At 40.5% G+C, this 20,176-nt stretch overlaps 1 protein-coding gene across 6 annotated transcripts in view; it reads right to left on the bottom strand.

Annotated features, from left to right (window-relative positions):
- The window catches only part of caskin1 (CASK interacting protein 1), a 100,891-nt gene that overhangs the window by 3,716 nt on the left and 76,999 nt on the right, over positions 1-20,176 (bottom strand). For 2 of the 6 annotated variants that reach the window (XM_046865383.1, XM_046865387.1), the window contains 9 exons: positions 18,051-18,131; positions 15,119-15,213; positions 14,803-14,896; positions 12,695-12,777; positions 11,845-11,955; positions 9,536-9,637; positions 9,258-9,396; positions 8,135-9,165; positions 7,165-7,900 (listed from right to left, as the gene is read on the bottom strand). In XM_046865383.1, coding sequence (XP_046721339.1) covers positions 7,165-7,900; positions 8,135-9,165; positions 9,258-9,396; positions 9,536-9,637; positions 11,845-11,955; positions 12,695-12,777; positions 14,803-14,896; positions 15,119-15,213; positions 18,051-18,131 — 2,472 coding nt within the window. The remainder of the gene's footprint in view (positions 1-7,164; positions 7,901-8,134; positions 9,166-9,257; positions 9,397-9,535; positions 9,638-11,844; positions 11,956-12,694; positions 12,778-14,802; positions 14,897-15,118; positions 15,214-18,050; positions 18,132-20,176) is intronic. The other 4 variants (XM_046865385.1, XM_046865389.1, XM_046865384.1 and 1 more) reach the window with 3 other exon arrangements.

Below are 20,176 nucleotides of genomic sequence, written 5' to 3'. Positions count from 1 at the left end.
GATGTGTTGGAAGCAGGAAAAATGGGCACCTTTGATGATCTGTGACAAGGGTCAAATGACTTGGTCAGAGGATCTCCAAAACAGCAGGTTTTATGGGGTGTACCTTGGATGCAGTGTTTAGTATGTACAAAAGAAAGACAAGTGATCAAATCGGGGCAGGATCATGGGCATCTGGAGCTTTGGGAGCAAAAGCTGGTCCAGCTGGTCTGATCTCATAGACAAAGATTGTGTAGAACAAACTGCTGAGACACTTACTGCTGGCGATATTAGAAAAGTGTCAGAACACTCAGAGCTTTGCTGTTTGCTATGTATGGGGCCATGAAGTAGAACTGGTCCATTAAGCAATGAAAGATAGTACAGCGTCTCTGGAATTATGTCTTCTTTCGTATCTGGGACCAGGAGATATAGGACCAGGATGGAAGCGTCCAAGATTTGGCCTTTAAATTCCTGAGCCCTTAATCTGTTCAAGCATCTTTATGAAGTGCTGGACAAACGAGTCCAAAAACACTTCCTATAAAGGAATTTTGGTTAAACTTACCTCAAAATAGCAATGTTTAGGCTTGGACTTGTAAAATGAAGGTGAGAGTCAGGTTTGATACCAGTAGGGCAAAATGCATTTGGGCAGCATGCACTGAGGGTTTGAAAGCAGTGAGTGAAGGATATTCACCAGAACTACAAACAAACACTACAGTAATCACATTAAGGTACGTAATTTCTCTATTATGGCGAACATCCAGTTCACTCAGTGTGTGAAGTGTGACATGTTTAGTCAGTCTTTCTCCGTTGTTAGCGATAATTTTATCTGTGAGAAGTGTAAGCTAGTTTGCTCTTTGACGGAGAAGATCTTAGCATTAGAGGAGCGCATCCAGAGTCTAGAGAGAAGTAGTGAGTGTGAGAGCAGTCCAAGTTCTGCAGGGGAAAGTCTGGATGCCCTAGGTGAAGGTACTATTCCCCCGACTCTGGCATTAGAGCCCTCGCAGCGGGGCGAATGGGTGACGACTCGGTGGCATACTCGCAAAGCCAAAGCTAACGCTAAGGCTCGCCCACGGAGCACCATTCCTCTCGCCGCGTGTCCAACAGGTTTGCTCTCCTCAGTGAAGCACCCGCTGAGAAACCTGAAAGAGCTCTGGTTTTAGGAGACTCCATTCTGAGGCACGTGAAACTAGCTAGACCTTTAGGGGCACCAGCAGCACAGGTTATGTGTATACCGGGAGCCAGGGCGCGGACATAGCAGGTCAGCTTAGATTCTTAGGAAAGCACAGGTTCTCTAAGATAGTTTTTCACACAGGAGCTAATGATATACGCCGACAGTCAGAGGTTACTAAGAGTAACATTATAGAGGTGTGTAAATTAGCGAAGGCAATGTCCGATGCTGTAGTATGCTCTGGCCCCATCCCAATGCGGCGTGGCGATGTAGCCTACAGCAGGTTATGGTCGCTGAACTGCTGGATGTCCGAGTGGTGCTCCAAAAACAATGTGGGCTTCATTAATAATTGGAGCATTTTTGAGGGCAAGGCTGGCCTGTTAGGGCGGGACGGTGTCCATCCCACCCGGGAAGGTGCTGCTCTCATTTCTTGTAGTATAGGTCATAGTCTCAGAACAGCACTAGTTAACAAGTGACTGTCTAGAGCCAAGGCCAGGAGCAGACAGACAGGCTAAACCGACCGTCTGCTAGCTGCACAGAGTCGTCACTCAGGATCCACCATATTGAGACTGTGTCTGTCCCCCGAGCAAAACCAAAATATAGGAACTATCAGAAAGTCTGTTTAAGTAACCTGATTAACATTAAATTAAATAGGACTGAGCACAGCCAGCACCTCTGATCTAAAAATAGGATTGTTGAATATTAGATCTCTCACGCCAAAAGCGCTTACTATAAACGAAATTATTACCGACCAGGAGTTTAATATAATGTGTTTGACAGAAACGTGGATTAAATCGAATGAATATGTAGCATTAAATGAGGCGAGTCCTCCTGGGTATAGTTACATACACCAACCCCGTCTAAATGGCAGAGGAGGCGGAGTAGCAGCTATTTATAATAATAATCTAAACGTCACACAAAAGACTAAACACAAATGTAAAACATTTGAAGTTCTCTACACCAACATAAAATATTCAGTGTCTGAAAGCAGGTCAAGTCAGTTAATTCCACTAATTATTATTTATAGACCCCCAGGGCCCTACTCTGATTTTCTGATAGAATTTGCAGATTTCATTACAAATCTAGCTACTTCTTTAGACAAAGCATTAATTGTTGGAGACTTTAATATTCATTTTGATAATCAGGAAGACTCCTTAAGAGCAGCAGTTGTGTCCATTCTAGATTCAGTCGGAATTAATCAGAATGTTATAGGACCCACTCATAGTGGTGGACACACTCTCGACTTGTTGTTAACATTTGGATTAAAAATAAAAAACTTAGTCATAATTCCACAGTCTGAAGCTATTTCAGACCATTATCTAATCTCGTTTAAAATTTGCCTTAGTCATCGCATTTCTACCTCACCACGTTACCGTGTTAAGCGTACTTTCACGTCAGCTACAGCACCGCGTTTATTAATTATCTTCCGATATTACGATATTAGATAGATCTCCGTCAGACCCGCAGAGCTCGACTGGGCCACTGAACATCTAGAAACAACGTTACGTTACACTCTAGATGATGTAGCTCCCTTAAGACCAAAATGATCAGGAGAAAAATTAGCACAGTGGTATAATGATCATCGCGCACCTTAAAACAGACCACTCGAAAACTAGAGCGTAAATGGCGTCAAACAAAATTAACAGTATTTCAAATAGCATGGAAGGAGAGCCTCCTAAATTATAGAAAATCTCTTAGTGCTGCCAGATCAGCATATTTCTCCACCCTCATAGAAAATAACAAGCATAATCCTAGATTTTTATTCAGCACGGTAGCAAAATTAACAGGGAATAAAAGCACTGCGCTAACATGCACACCATCAATAGGTAGTAATGATTTCATGAACTTTTTTAATAATAAAATTGAAAACATCAGGCAAGAAATCCAGGCGGTTAATATAAATCCAAATTATTTTACAAGTAACCCTGTAGACAGCAGTGTCATTATAGCAGACAATCAATTACAAAGCTTCACTACTATTCATGAGAGTGACTTAATTTCATTAATCTCCTCATCAAAATCATCAACCTGTATTCTCGATCCCTTGCCTACTAGTTTCTTTAAACAGATAGCTCCAGAGGTAATCAAACCTGTTTTAAAAATAATTAACTCTTCCATTAGCACTGGTTATGTACCGAAATCCTTCAAACTGGCAGTTATCCACCCCCTTATTAAGAAACCTGACCTTGACCCATGTCAGTTGTCCAACTACAGACCGATATCAAATCTCCCCTTTATATCCAAAATTTTAGAAAAGGTTGTAGCACAGCAGTTATGCTCACATCTGCTTATGAATAACATTTTGAAATGTATCAGTCAGGATTTCGGCCTCATCATAGCACAGAGACGGCGCTAGTTAAGGTGGTAAATGACCTGTTATTGGCCTCTGATCAGGGTTTTGTCTCCTTACTTGTTTTGCTCGACCTTAGTGCAGCTTTTGACACCATTGATCACACTATACTGCTTGCTAGACTTGAGAATGTTGTAGGAATAAAGGAACAGCTCTCTCTTGGCTCAGGTCTTATTTGACTGATCGCTATCAGTTTGTGGATGTAAATGGTGAGTTCTCCACGCTCTATGAGGTAAAGTTTGGTGTTCCTCAAGGATCTGTCTTAGGCCCACTGCTTTTCTCTTTATATATGCTGCCTCTTGGTGAAATTATTCATAAACATGGGATTCGCTTCCATTGCTATGCTGATGACACACAGCTGTATATTTCAGCAAAGCCAGATGAGAGAGATCAGCTTAACAATGTTGAGAAGTGTGTAAAGGACATTAGACAGTGGATGCTTAATAACTTTCTTCTGCTCAACTCAGATAAGACGGAAGTACTTTTACTAGGACCACATGCAGCTAGAAGTAAACTTTCCGATTACGTAGCATCTCTGGATGGTGTTTCTGTTTCAGCATGTACGGCTGTCAAAGACCTTGGTGTGATTATTGACCCGAGTCTTTCCTTTGAGTCTCACGTGAATAATATCACCAGAATCGCCTTCTTTCACCTTAGAAATATTGCTAAGATTAGAAATATGATGTCGTTACAGGATGCAGAAAAACTGGTTCATGCTTTTGTTACTTCTAGATTAGACTACTGTAACGCTTTACTGTCTGGGTGTGCGGTAAGTGCATCAATAAGCTTCAGTTAACCCAGAATGCAGCAGCAAGGGTCCTCACTAGATCTAGGAAATATGACCACATCACCCCTGTTTTAATCAGTCTACACTGGCTCCCAATCAAATCTCGCATTGACTATAAAATATTACTACTGACGTATAAAGCACTCAATGGTCTCGCACCGCAGTATCTGAGTGAACTTCTGTACCAGTATGATCCTCCACGCCTACTTAGATCAAAAGGTGCTGGCTATCTGTTGGTTCCTCAAATAATGAAGACTACAGCAGGGGGCAGATCTTTCTCTTATAAAGCCCCACAGTTATGGAACAGCCTTCCAATCAGTGTTCGGGACTCAGACACAGTCTCAGTGTTCAAGTCGAGGTTGAAAACGTATTTATTTAGTCAAGCCTTTTATCAGTAGATTTCTCTTAGGTAAAGGCACAGATCTGGAGGGAACATGGATATAGAGTGTTTGGTGAACTGGTATATTTGTATGCTGTCGTCCCTCACATTCACACGTTCACTCAGGTTTGTTGACGGTGGTGTGGTGGGTCGTCTCTTATCCCAGAGATCCCTCATGTCTGTGTTACCTTCTGGTTCTCCCTTTTAGTTATGCTGCCATAGCGAGTCTTGCCGGAGTCCAAACTGCACAGTGACATTAACTTTCGTACACCAATAGTTACACTTAATAATCCATATCCTTCTCTTCCGTCACCCTCTCTCTCTCTCTCTCTCTCTCTCTCTCTCGGTCGAGTTAAACATGCTCCTGAGGCTCCAGTGACCAGTGTTCCTGCCCCTCTCCTCCTTGGATCTTCACACTTCTGTGCAGCTCGGGACGGTCTCTTAATTCGGAGTAGAACGGGTGCTTTGAGGACGGATTGGACTGTAGTTGGTGTCGGCGGTCTGCTGCACTGACTCGGGAGTGCAGTTTGCTTCTGATCATCATCACTGTACCCCACAACATTGTATATCTGCTTCAAATGGACATTTGGTGCAACCCAGATGAGGATGGGTTCCCTCTTGAGTCTGGTTCCTCTCAAGGTTTCTTCCTTCATCTCGGGGAGTTTTTCCTTGCCACAGTTGCTCATCAGGGACAAACATACTTACAAAGAACATATTTATGTTTAATCACCACATTATCTGTGTAAAGCTGCTTTGAGACAATGTTCATTGTTAAAAGCGCTATACAAATAAAAATGAATTGAATTGAATTGAATTGAAAATGGCTTTGGGAGCATGGACTGTCAATTCACTAGCAGGGATTTATTGTATAGAAGAAGGCTTGGTTGTTTAAATTTAAACATATACGAGGTGATATCAAAAAGTTTTGAGACTTTGTTTACAAGAAAGTACCATATTTATTTACGTTTACAAGTGATCAACTTCAAAATAGTCCCCTTGCACAGCAAAACAGCGCTCCCAGTGTTCCTGCCCCTTCTGGAATATGTCCTGGAAGTCTTCATTTTAGCACCTTGTTCTCGCTGGATGTCAAAACTTCGGGATAAGGGTGAAGTCGCAGGAGCCAAATGTGGTGATATGGGTGGGTGCAAAAGTGAGATGATGTTTCCGGCGAGAAACTCACGTGTGAGAAGTGGTCAGAATAACAGATGTGGTAACACACGTGGTCAAATTAGCACCATTTTCACAGCTCCTGATGTACACAGGATGATGTATTTTGGCACACTGACTTGTGAAGGTCGGTGCTTCCTGTGACTGTGCGTGCAACCTTGTGCTGCCATCTGTTACAAAACTAGTCTGAAAACTTAATACCACCTCGTATTAGTGGGTAAAAGGCTAGATATTGTTTAAACAATGATATAAAGACTCCTGGCAGCAGAAATTCCTCTCCTCAATGGACATTAGGAGGCAGTTCTAGCAATTAAAGTTCTGGAAATCCTCTCTAAAGGTTACATTTATTATAGTAGATAATATGTTTATATTCAGGGCTGCAGTGTTGAATGGGATTCGCCTGGAAATGCAAAAGCACTGGATAGTTTGTGGTTGTGTGGTCAACATGCCTAATTAATGGTGCATGTTGGAATTCTGAAACGGGGCAAATAGGTGAAATTCTGCATGTATTTTTACCACTGAAAAGGTTTAAGCAGAGTATGAGACTCCAACAACTCTTAAATTGCCTCCACTACTGTGTGACAGGATATTGCAGATTGAAAAGATGGTTAATATAGAAAGCTGGAGGTAACACCCCTGATGTTTTCAGGGAATTATTTTGAAAGAATCAAAACCGGACCTTGGACATACACTTGAGCACTTTACTGAGGAGTTGAAAGAGGATGGTATGAAAATCAGCACTCTAATGTCAGAAGCCATGGGTAGAGTCCGTGGTCGAGGAGTATAAATACCACAAGCGATAGAAACAAGAGCAGAAGAGACAAAAAATGGATTAGAAACTGCAGTCTTACAGTTGCTGTAAAGTCTGTGCTGGTGGAGCAGGCGCTTGGTTCTATGGACAGTTTTCTTTATATCACTTAAGGTTACAAGTGGTGGGTAGTGACCCAAACAACCAAGGTCATGAAGATGTATTAAATGATGTTCCTCTACAGGACTGCTCTTTTACTCCAATTACTGTTTATCTTGTGAAACCAGAGGAAATTGTTAAAAAATGTACTCTGATGTTGGCCATTTTGCATAATAATAATAATAGCAAATGATTTGCATGTTGAGTTACTAAGATGCAAATTGCTGGTCTGATGTTTGCGTGCTTTCAGAGAAGTATCTGATAAGTGTAAATATGCTTACACTAAATTTGGAAAGAAAATCCAGGGTGAATAAATTAGCATGCTTCACGCAATAAGAACAAAGATGGGAAGAAAGCAAACCAAAACTTCTGATCCGACACAAAATTAAAAAAGGCTTGGAGCTGTTTTTTTTTAAAGAGGAATACTCACATAATTGGGTAAAGACAGGGCAAGAGAAAGGGCCACACTGTGTAGTACCTGGGCTGCCAGGAGCTCCAGGAAAGGCGGCTTTTTTGGTCACTGCAGCTGTAGTGTCTTGTCTCTTCACATTATGGATGACGGGTTTAGGAGACACTGGAGGTTTAGCGGTTTTACCAGGTGCAATTTGTCCATCCAGGTCTGATTTCTCCCTCCGAGGGGCATGCTCCACTGGCTTTTCCACTGATCTGGGCTGTTCAGAGACAGTCACGTCTGAAACCGGACGTCGCTTAATAGTGCCAGTTCCATTCTGATACACCGTTTCATCCTCAGACTCTTTCTCTTTGATCTTGGGCCTCCGTTTAACAGTGTTTGACTCTGTGAGGTAAAATCTGGCTTCGTCCTGAGCTGGTTTGGAGCTCCAGGACCTCTTTTTCAAGCCATCAGTGTTCGGAGAATCCTCTTGTGGTGGGAGGTGGACGGCATTTGCGCTGTCCTCACTTTGCTTTGGCTTTGTTTTTTTATCTGTCAGGTTTTTGTCCTCAGCAAAAGGCTGGTTCTCAGGCATTGGTTTGGCCTGAATTTCATCCTGTGCTGTAGTTTGGACTGGTACTGGCTCGTGTTGCTGCGATTTTTTCTTAGCGGCTGCTACAAGGTCTGTCACTGGGCCACTAATGGTCCTGCGGCGATTCACGACTTCTCCATCTAAACCAATCGCATCGTATTGCCTACCTCCTGATTGAGACACCTGAGAAGACAAGATAACGTGGTTGAATTGCGGAAATACAAATCGGAAGCAATGTCAACATTACCCAAAGGATGTTGTTTACCAACCAACTACATCACATTGAAACACGATTGTGAGACAGCTGTTCACGGTAGTGAAGGTCCTGTTTCCTTTGCCAATTTATCAAAATGAGCCCTAAGAGACCTGAATCTGAATCGACGAAGGGAAAAATTAAATGAGCAAGTAGTTTCTTACCTGTAGATAATGTGCTGTAGATCTTTGCATGGCAAGCCCTTTTGCTCCTCCCCCGATAGATGACATCTCCAACATGGCGGCGATGCTCCTGACGCTGCCCACACTTCCTGTCTCCACGGCGCCACTGCCCCCCACCTCCACACTGACACTTGTTTCCACAGCGCTAGCACGCCTTTTAGGGTTGTAGTTGACGTCTAGAAGGTTCCCAGTACCCGTGTCTTTGGGCATGTCATTTAGGTTCGTGCTGGAGCTTGAGATGGCCGAACTAGAGCGCTTTGGCGGCGGAGGAGGAGGGCCCTTCTTCTTCTGTCTCAGAGCAAATGATTGGCTGCCCCGGTTAACATTTTTTTCGTTCTTGACATTTTTGTCATTATTTTTCTCGCTCTGGTTGCGTACGGAATTGCTCCGACTGACACGACGCTGCACAGTGTTTGCGTTCGCCATGTCGGCCTCATTGCGCTCCTGCTCGGCATCAGAGCGATTTAGGCTGTGCGCGCACTTTTTAAATTCCTGTTCCTGTTTACCAGATTCATTGCTGTCCGGGGGCAGGAGAATCTGAGGCACAGGTACGGGTGCTGCCGAATGTGATGTCATGTCCATTTGCGCCTCCTCCTTCACTCCTACTTCCTGATGCATCTTGTGAGTGGGAGACGAAGTGGGTTTGTCCATCTTCGGAACTCCGTTTTTTGGTGATGAAGGGGGCTTCGTTTTGGTTGGAGTCTGGGGCGGGGTATACGGTGGACCTTGAGAGTAAGCCGGGCGAGGTTTCGCATGAACGGATGAAATACTTCCTCTCTGTCCACCCCCGCTGTTCTGGCGAACAGTACGCGCTTCCTTCTCAGGTCCGTCCGGAATCTCAGTGTTTGGCTCGTTCTCCTGGAAGGTGTTTAGTTTGGGAGAAGTGCACTCAGGGGGAAGGCACTCAACGGATGTCTGCTCCTGAGTTTTTTTACGGGTCATGTTTCGCTTTTCTGTGCCTTTCTGGATTTCAGCTAGCTTCTTTACAGCAAGCATGAGCTTCTTCTGATGGCCTGGACAAATTGAGCAAAACAACCCTAAATAGTTTAGTTGCTTTTAATTGTATGTATAATTGGTTTTGGGTGCATGCAGATTTCTGTACTACCGAGTTTGGTAATGCCGATCTCCTGCAGATCCTCCCATGTGATGTCTGTAATGAATTCGATGTTTTCATAGCCGTTTTTGACCAAAAGCTGGTGATACTGACTAAGTCCAATCATGTTTAACCACTCGCAGAGGTTCGCCTGAAAGTTTAGTCAATACACACCTCGATTAGCCGCGCTGTCCCCGACTGCTTGTGCAAAAAATTATCTTTGTGTCACCAAGACCATGCTATACTATTTAATCATCAACTCATGGCTAATGATCAGGAATGGTACTCACAGGTTTTTGGTCAAGAGTCCATTCTGTGGCACTGAGCTTATTGATCTCTGAGAGCATTTTCTTGCGGTGACCCGGTTTAGTCACACCAACAGCTGTCAGATCCTAAAAGGAAAATCATAAAACGTCCACCCATACCCATCACACACATTAACACACTTATTACAGTCAGGCCTTACAATCTGGGGACACCGTTAAGCTAATACTGCAGATACCTGTAAACACATGACAGTAGGACATTTTTATACACGATTCAATTCACTTTTATTTGTATAGCATTTTTAATACTTTTAGAAAGTCTAGATCCACAACAACAAGCCAAAAACATTGTATGATAACATTTCTGCTTGCGTAAGTCTAAATATACTGGTTTTACTGAAAGAATGGAGCGCAGTGTCTTACAAAATATTCACTTACTTTATACTTTTCCATTGTGAAATGGATTTGGATTGAATTGGTTTTATACACTATACAGACAAACGTATTAGGACACCTTATATATATATATATTTTCCCCAAACTGTTGGGGAAACTAAGTTAGAGGCACACAATGTACACAATGTACTGTGCTGGATGTGAAATGTGAAAAACAAGAATTGTCTTGAGAGGATTGTGAACAATGGAAATCAAATTATGAAAAGATATCAGATGACTATGGCACAGTTATATCATAGACAGCTTTTGGGTAAAGCCCAGGGCATTGTGTTAAATGATTCCAACCCTTTGTGACAGAAGTTTCACCTCCTCCCTTCTGGCATTCGGTGTAGAACTCCTATTAGTAAAAGAAATCTGTATAGACATTCTTTTAACCCCTCAGTTGTAATTTACTTTATTTAAGGTAAATACCTCCTAGGAGGAAATTGGGTTGCCTCCAGGTAATAAATCCAGATGAACTGAAATAGACTAAACAATTGTACCCAAACCTGTTCCAGCATGACCCCCTGTGCACAAAGCCAGCTCAATGTAGACATGTTTTACATGCGTTGGAGTGGAAGATCTCTTGCTATAGAGCTCTCAACTTAAACCTATTGAACACCTTTTTGATGAATGGAAATGCTGACTGGTGTAAAAGGAAAAAAATTACACCAGGACGTGACCTTATAGGAAAACTGTCATCAAATCACATCATCCATCACTGAATATTTTCGTGTCATAGCATGCTTCAGGGTGCTTCAGTTCCAATTTTATTGTAGCAACATTTTTTTTTTTTTAGAAATATTCTTTTATATGAATTAGTAAAGATAAACTCTATGGACAAAGGTTTGTGGACACCTGACCATATGATTATGTGCTTTCTAAACATCCCATTTCACATTTAGTCCCCGTTTATCCCCGTTGTAGTAACCTCCACTGTAATGGGAAGATGTTCCACTAGATTTTGTGGAGATTCAGCCACAAGAGTGTTAGCAAAATCAGGTACTGATACAGGTGAGGTGAGGAGGCCTGGGGTGCAGTCAGCATTCCAATTCAATTCATCCCAAAGGTGTTCATTGGGTTTGAAGTCAGAGTTCTAGCAGGCCACTCAATTTGGATCTTCCAATCCATATAAAGCATATCTTCATGGTAGAACAGGTTTGAATCTCCTAGTTCAAGTCAAAGGAAAATGTCATGCTACTGCATTTAAAGACAGCATGTACAATTTTGTGCAGCCAACTTTGTGCTAACAGTTTGTGGAAGAACCACATATGGCGGGAAAAAGAACACCCAAAACAAAAATATAGAAAACTCCAAGGAGTGTGAATAGTTATGCAAGACACTGCACATATGCTTAGACAAATGAGAGAAGTTGATGTAATGAGAAAAGCAACAGAATTTCACCAATACATGAGATAAATGAGCGAGCACAAATGACGTACCCTTAAAACATTATCATAATTATTACTATGAATATTATCATGACAGATTATTAAATGTATTATTTAATTTTATTCAGTCAAATCACAGGCTGACTCTAATATACAATTATTGTATATTAGAGTCACCCAACATTCATTTGATTTATTTAATTTAATTCTGGTCACTCTGATCATGTGAATCCATTTTGATTTAGATTTGATATATTTAGTATATTTTTTAAACCTTCTCAAATAATGATTTATTTTATATAATTTATTATATTATTAATTTAGTAATTCAGTTTACTCTTACCTTTAGGATCATTCTACAATAAAATATTTTATTTATTTATATGTTTTTAAACAAAATATTAGTCATTTGAAGGCTTTTCCTTGTCTCCAGCTTCATTCTCCTCATTCTTCGTAGAAATAAACAAGAATAAATCTGTTTTTCAGTCGGTTTCTCTTTCCTCTTACCTCTGGAGTCATTCTGCTAATGGTGTAAATGTCATAGCCGGCAGTGATGAAGTATGGTGCGTAGAATTGCATCTGAAATTCGCTCAGCCATTCAATAACGGCCTCTGAGGTCTAGGAGAGAAGATATGAGGCAGTGGGTCACTGTCTCAGTCCTGCTCACCATTAGGAATTATAGATATGGGCTCAGAGTCTCTTTCTGAGAGCCTGGTTAGTGTCAGACTGTCTGAGTCAGAAACAGGAGCTGGCACTCTGCTGCAGGTTCAGAGATTAGATAAATGGCCTTATGTATTTTAAGTGTTTCACTCCATCAACCTCATGTCATTTTTGTTTATGTTGATTCCCATAACTTAATCAGGGACATTAGAGTTTCACATTTGACATTAGAAATATTTTTTTTATTACCTGCTATGTATAGTAACGTAAATTAAAATATTTATAGGTTTAAAATGTTTTGGATATCTGTATTTATCCAAGGAGACACATTTTTTTATTTAACTGAAAAAATATATATACTAGGGTACCTCCTGAAAAAAAAAACCTTAAAGAAAAAAATAGGTGGAAATAATAATACAAAAGTATGGGTTTCCTAAAGCAGCAAATGTGAAATATGACAAGGAGGAGCACAAGAGCATGCTGGCGAAGCGCGAAAAAGGAGGTGAAGAGAGTAAAGGATAAGAGAGAAAAAAATAAATAAATAAAAGAGATTTAGGAAAGTATAATAGAGAATAAAAGAGAAAAGGAAAATTGGTGAGAGAAGACAAAAATAAAGGAAATGAAAAAAGACGGAAGAAATATAAGGTAAAAAAAAAGGAAAGAAAGGGAAAGAAGCGACAAAGCAGTGTGTTCTCACCTTTCCCTCATCTCCTTTCCTCTCTGTGTACTGCGGCTCATGGACAGGACAGCTGGACACACTCTGACTGCGGGAAGTGAGAGCTGGAGACACACCAGACACTGCATCAGGGGTCAGGATCAGAACACACGGAATATACACATACAGTTACACCAGAACCAAAACCTGAACTGCGATATCGTATATTTGACATAAATCCTCGAATGCATTTAAGCACCAGGTAGAAACGCAGGTTCTTTTTTCGATTCAGCCTTCAGTCGGATTATTATGAAGGATTTTGGCACCCTGACCTCATTACTGTTCTCTGCCTTTATGTTCATATGTCTGTCTATCTATCTGTCTGTCTGTCTGTCTATAAAACCTTCTATCTATACATTTCTCCCTGCCTTGGTATACATTTATCTATTTCTCTATACATCTGAAAATACTTCTATATCTATACATCACTTTGTCTGTATGTCTATCTACAACCTAAATTCCAAAAAAGTTGAAATACTGTGTAAAATGTAAATAAAAACTAAAAATATATAAAGTTTAAATTGAGGAAATGTACCATTTTAAGAACAAAATTGATATAAGGAAAAATGAGGAAAAAGTACCGTAATTTCCGGACTATAAAGCGCACCCATATATAAGCCGCACCCACTAAATTTTACAAATATTTTTATTTTTAACATACAGTGAGGAAAATAAGTATTTGAACACCCTGCTATTTTGCAAGTTCTCCCACTTAGAAATCATTGAGGGGTCTGAAACTGTCATCGTAGGTGCATGTCCACTGTGAGAGACATAATCTAAAAAAAAAAATCCAGAAATCAAAATATATGATTTTTTAACTATTTATTTGTATGATACAGCTTTTTTAGTTTTTAACATAAATAAGCCGCATGTCTACACTAGTGTACTTTACACAGGCTTTAACGAAAGACACGTTACACACGGTGTAACGGGTGAAATATGTTGCGCTTCCTTTAGGAGCATAGCGGTATTTTGGGAATAGCATGCCACTGCAGTTTTCCGCTATTACTGCATGTGTGGAGACCGAGGATTATGTCCTTATTATTTTCTGATGCTCATTTCCAAGTTTCTTTGACTAACCCGTAACGCTGTTGCCAAGAAAAATAAAAAAGCACAAGTTTTGGAAACCTGTCTGTGCTTATATGATTTGAGTTAGCGAGCTATCCCTTAACCCAGACTCAACGTGCTACAACGGCTTGTATCTTAACAGTAGCCAACCAAGTAAGTCATTGTTCACTGTCTTCCTCCTTCCTTTCACAACTATTTCTCTCGGGAGTTTATCTTTTAAAAATCACCCGATAGAAGTTTTTTCTCCCGATGCCGTGCAGCTCAGAACACTGGTGAGGTGCGTTTTTTCATTTCCGTTCGTAAATGTCATTGGTCTAATGTTATATCGCTCAGTTTTTTGGCTTGAAGTTTGTGAAACTGGGAAAAACCCAGGAAAAATTCATAAATAAGCCGATCCGTTGTTTAAGCCGTGGGGTTTAAAACGTGGGAAAAAAGTAGCGGCTTATAGTCCGAAAAATACGGTAAGTGTTATTAAAATTAAACAGTTGGAGCAACGTTTTGCAACAAATGAGATTAATTGATCAGTACAGGTCAGTAAGATGATTGTGTAAATAGTGTATCTTAGAGAGACTTTGCCGAAGATCGCGGGACGAGGATTTCTTTTTTTTTCTTTTTGAGCTGATATGGTGCTACCTCTACTTGTTGTCTGCCGGCGTGATGATTTTAGACTTTTTATAGCATGTTATGTGTGCAGCTTGCATTTGGTGAAGGTTCATGTGATGCCCAACCAGCCGCTGTGATGATGAGTGCGTTCTTTCTGTGTTTTGGGTGATGTTTTGTTCACCAGTGTCTGATTTGTTGATTGTGTTTAACGTTTTCTTTGATAAATTCCAAATTACCTTATTTTTTGCCCATACAATTTGATCAAACTATATCAAATATACAAACTTTTCTATATAATTCAGTCTGTGTGTCTGCCCATCTACACAGGTCATTGTGTCCCCATCTCTCTGTCTGTCTGTCTGTCTGTCTGTTTGCCTATGTATCCACACATCTATGTATAGGTGTATAGGTCTATTCACCTTTATTACTAGTTATTTGTGAATCCACAGATCTGGACTGCTCCAACAGATGCTCTTTAGCCTTTGCTGACTGAGAGAGAACTGTGGCCAGAAGCTGCAAAAAAAACCACACATACACACACACACACACACACACACACACACACACACACACACACACACACACACACACACACAGGCAATGTTACTCAATAATTTTGTGGCATTACAATTATCTGCTTAGTCACAGCACTAGCTGGGCATGTTGGCAGCTGACACCGTTTGTGTGTATGTGTATGTGAGAAAGATTGTCTGTCTGTCTGTCTGATCGACTCACCTTTACTCCCTCTGCCTGAGCATGAAGGATGTTGCTCTGACCGCTGCCTGACGAGCGAGCGCTACTTGAACTGCTCACACTGCTGCGGTCCCCACCTAAACACACACACACACACACACACACACGCACACACACACACACACACACACACACACACAATACATTCAGTCCAGAGTGGTGCTGAATACCCCATAAAACAAACAGACAGTTGATGCACTGCTGGTTCAACATGAGTACAAACACTCAGACACACACATGCACGAAAAAGGCAGATGCAAGGTTGTGATCAACTGTGGAAATGAAATTTATGAGACATTCACACACACACAAACACACACACACACACACACACACACACACACACACACACACACACACACACACTCACACACACTGAGAGCCAGCTATCCGAATGAACCATATGCACATACTGTACCTGTGTGGAAAAATATATATTAATATCCATAATGGGACTCCAGAGATTTTCTCTCCGAAATAAAGGACAGCAACCACTTGACAAAATCCACCAAAGCCAACTGAGTCCTGATAATCTACTTTAATCTGTTATAGTAATATTCCACTTCCATCTGAGAAACGGGACATTGTGGCTCAAAAGGAAACATGATCTCGCTTTCATTCTGCGGAATGTTTGAAACTTGGCAACGAGCTGGTGTCGTGTTGCGTTTTAATGTCGATGGTTGATGGTCGATGATGGATGGGGAAAGAAATACAGCAGCTACTGAACAGTATTCAGACCTCTGCGGTTTTGCGAATGCATTAAAAACTAAAATCTTCCATTTTTATAAGCATTTACACCCTTTATTTAAAAACTTCCTAGATGCACGTTTGGCACCAATTACAGACTCTTGGGTGAATCTTCACAATCGTTGCACAGCTGAACTTGGACAGTTTCTCCCAGTCAGATCATTTCAAACTCAATTAGAATGGGTGGGACTTGTGAACTGCCATCTTTAGGTACCAAAAACAGAAGGGCTATAGGATTATGGGCTTTGGCTGAGCAACTCGAAGACATGCTCCGAAGCTTTGCTTTGTGCTTGTGCTTCAGGCACAGCTTTGCCACAGTCTGATGTTGCATTCACTGTTCAATAACATCTTTCTGAGGTGGTATCAAAAAGTTTCAAGACTAGCTCTGCTTACAAGGAAGCACTTTATTTATCTTTGTTCACACACTATCAGACTATCCACTTGTACAGCAAAACAGTGCTCCCAGTGTTCCTGACATTTCTAGAATGTGTCCTGGAAGTGTCGCAGACGTGGTAACGCACGTGGTGAGAATATCCTCAATGAAAATCCTCAATTTTCCTTCACTCAGAAGCAGTCCCATGGCAAACTGCCAACACCATAGGGATGGAAATGGGCATAACAGCCTTATTGTAATTCTTGAATGGTTTTCCTTCTAGCAGGCTCTGAAATCTGTGTAAAAAACTTCTAAAACTTCAAACTGGAATCTTGGTCACCTCCCTGACCAAAGCATACTGTCTACCCTAAGGCAAGTCTTAGTTAGTTAGTTAGTTCGTCCAAACATCATTCATTTTATAGCATTCAAAGATGTGGATATGGTGGTCCAGACCTATGTCTTAAACACAATTAGACTGCAGAGGTCTACAAAGAATTCCTTGAATTTCATGGCCGGATTTTTCCTTAAAAAATGTTTTAATACATTAAATAGTGCAAAACGCAGAAGGATCTGAATACTTTCCAGAACCACTGTATTACAAAATATGTAAATACCATGTGTCTGTAGTGCAACAAAAAATCTACACATCTAATGCTAAATTTCCTCACACCGTATACCGCTGGCTGAACTTTACGCTGGCAGAGCAGAACCCGTGCCAAACAACATACATCTGTCAAATTCCAAAAGTGAAATAGTGCTTTAAAAGAAAATTGATTTATATTAAGCAACTGAGACCTTGGAGACTCAAAACGTAATCACGGAAGAAGGAAAAAAGGATTCTGCTATCCAAAATCAGGTTCTTCTGAGGTCATCATAATTTGTCATCTCACCTTAGGAGTCAGAGTAAAAAGATTAAAAAAAAATTAGTCGACCTGAAGATGTCTAAAGTACGGAAGTCCAAAGAGGCCATGTGTTATTACATAGTTTTACTTCCTTGTTGTCTCGTTATCACCACTTCATTTCCTCCTGATCTTGACATGATCGGTGATCGGTACTTAATTATTTTGTGTATTCAGCATAAGAACATGTTGTAGTGGCCCGTTGCCACAATTGTGATCACAAGTAAATGTGATCACATTATCATGAGAAGACGATGTTTATGTCCAGATCACTGGAAAATCAAGTCTTGATAACGACGGAACAGATTTTATGTCGAGATCACGAGAAAATGAAGTCCTGAAAAAAATATTGTAATGCAGGGCCTCTTAGGACTTCCGTACAAAAGCCCTGCTAGTGAACAACAGGCTTTCGATTTCGCTACAGCGAAATGGACACAAAGCTAATTTTTTTGCGGTATGACTAAAAACCTTCCGAGACGCAGAAAGTCCATGCTCTTTAATATCTAAAAAACCCACGTTCTGACGTGTAGACACCTGTGTGTGCAGTAGGCATGTACCGATATGACAATCTCTGATGTAACACTGTGTGTCGTATACCGATAGGGAACGCTTGAACTGGAACAGGAGCTAGACTGACGCGTTGGGTTTTCGCTGTGAATAACACACACTGGCTATGGACGGTTCATTGCACTGACGCAGCATCCTTGTAAACAGTGTTGTCCGTGTTGGGGTACATCGTGGAAAACTGCTTATCGGCACATGCCTAGTGCGTGATGGATGGGAAGGCTCCGGGAACCCCTGCGGAGCGGTCTGAGTTCAAGCGAGGGATGAACAAGCGGCGGACTGGAAGGAGAGGAGTAAGAAGAGGGAGCGAGTGTGAAGGCCCTGCTGTTACCTGCTGCAGGTTTGCGCAGGACCCAGATTTCCTCAGTGCTGCCCCCCTGTGGCCCTCCGGAGGAATCTGACCCGCGAGAACCTTCAACACAGAGAGCAGCGTTACAGACGCGCCACCGTGACGTACTCCCTTTAGCGTCGCCCGGCACAGTAAGGCTGAATTCATGTCACCTCCTGGTTTTACACCTCTTTTATGCACTGTATAAGCTGGCTCGCAATTTCTCTCTCTCTTTCGCTCTCTTTCACACACCTGCACTTACATACTCACAGTGCACATTTATATACATTAGTACATAAATATATCAATAACATATATATCTGTGTATACACATATATAAATGTCAAAAGATACAAACACACATACACACATAAAAATCGCTACATATATAATATATGCGGAGATATAATTATATATGTGGAAAGGTTAGAAACAAGAACAACTGCAGTGCATCACAAGGGCCTGAGGAAGTTATGAAATAAGCATTGATGCTGATACTGAAGTGTAATAAAGGTATATATATATATATATATATATATATATATATATATATATATATATATACTGTATGTATATATATATATATATATATATATATATATATATATATATATATATATATATATAAACAAACATATATAAACATATAAACAGCATTATATACTAAAACACGACAGGGTCCTAAAGTCTGAGGGCTTTCACACTTTACTCAAACGCATCATGTGGAGACTCCGATTTACTGGATTTCGCAATCAATATACAATAACAAGTGTGCATTTAATATTACATTTTCCAAAGATATGTTCTACTTGACGGTTCTACTTACTTTAACTATTCTACATACTTTAACATATGTCTACAATTAAGAAACACACAAGATAGTTCTTTATTTATTCATTCAATTTATTCATTCATAAAATAATTCGTTCCTTCCATCCATCATTCGCTCATTCACTCCCTCGATATGCGGAATTGTCAGGAATTTCTTCTTTCAAGAGAAGTTCTTGAAGCAGTACATAAAACGCAAAAGAATCCATATTGCTAAATTGTCGTAAAAACAATGCCTCGATTTTCACATGCGCAGTGACACTGAGCACAAAGTGCAAGGCAGAGACTAAACAAACTTGCGGTCTGCCACATACAGGTAAACCCCAACATCCGACGTAGATAGGGACTGAAAATAACGGTCGTAAGTCCTTCAGGTCGTAAGTCGAGAAGAGTGACCAATCTATGATGCGCAGACATAAAGAGGCACTGGAAACACATTTAAATTTTTTTACATAGTACAAATAAAGTAAATAAAAAATTATTTAGATATATTTCATTATTTCTTTATTTTTTATCATTTTTCTATTTATTTATTTTTCATTTATTTTTTCTGTAGGAGGTGAGCGTCGTATCTCCGAAACGTCGTAAGTTGAGTGGTCGTAAGTCTGACTGTATTATGTCCGTGAGGGAACTCTCTTGATTTTAACTTTGTTCAGCACGTAAAACAAAAACTGCATTCTGTACACACAAAGCCATGTTCTGAAACGGTATAAAAAGTATACTGTTGCGCCCCTAGTGGCGAATGCATAATTTTTGCTTCTCATAATCTGCCCTTGGTTGCGTTTTTTATTTTATTTTACCCCTTTGGAATATGATAAAAGATTTTGCGTATGTGTCAGGGGAATTTGGGGATTGAAAATGGACTGTATTTGCTGTAAATTTGCTGAGTCATTCTAAGTCATGCGTGATAGTTGGGAAAGATGGGAAAGAAGTGTGTGAGCTTGTAAATGCGTCGTCTCCACATGAAGTATTCAAAGTCTGGACACTGTTCCTGAACTAAAAAAAAAAGAATTTTCAAGATTACCTAAGAATGTAGAAGGTCCATGTTAAAGCTGAGGAACTAAACATCTCTCCGTAGCATAACTCAGACTTTCAGACCCGACTGTTTTTACATGGAAAATAAAGACTTTCTAGCTTTCATTAGTGTGTTATTAGCTTGTTAGCAGAGCTAAGAAGGTAACAGGAAATTGTATTAGTGTGTTAGTGCATTAGAGCATGAATATGAGTGTGTCCAGGTGATTGAGCTTGTATTATAATGCTGAAGATGTTTTTCTGCTCATCTGAGATTCCTAAACAGCAGG

This window comes from Silurus meridionalis, chromosome 14 (assembly GCF_014805685.1).
Source record: "Silurus meridionalis isolate SWU-2019-XX chromosome 14, ASM1480568v1, whole genome shotgun sequence".
Classification (NCBI taxonomy): domain Eukaryota; kingdom Metazoa; phylum Chordata; class Actinopteri; order Siluriformes; family Siluridae; genus Silurus; species Silurus meridionalis.
The sequence above is the reverse complement of the archived record's forward strand: the minus strand, read 5'-3'. Positions and strand labels throughout refer to the sequence as shown.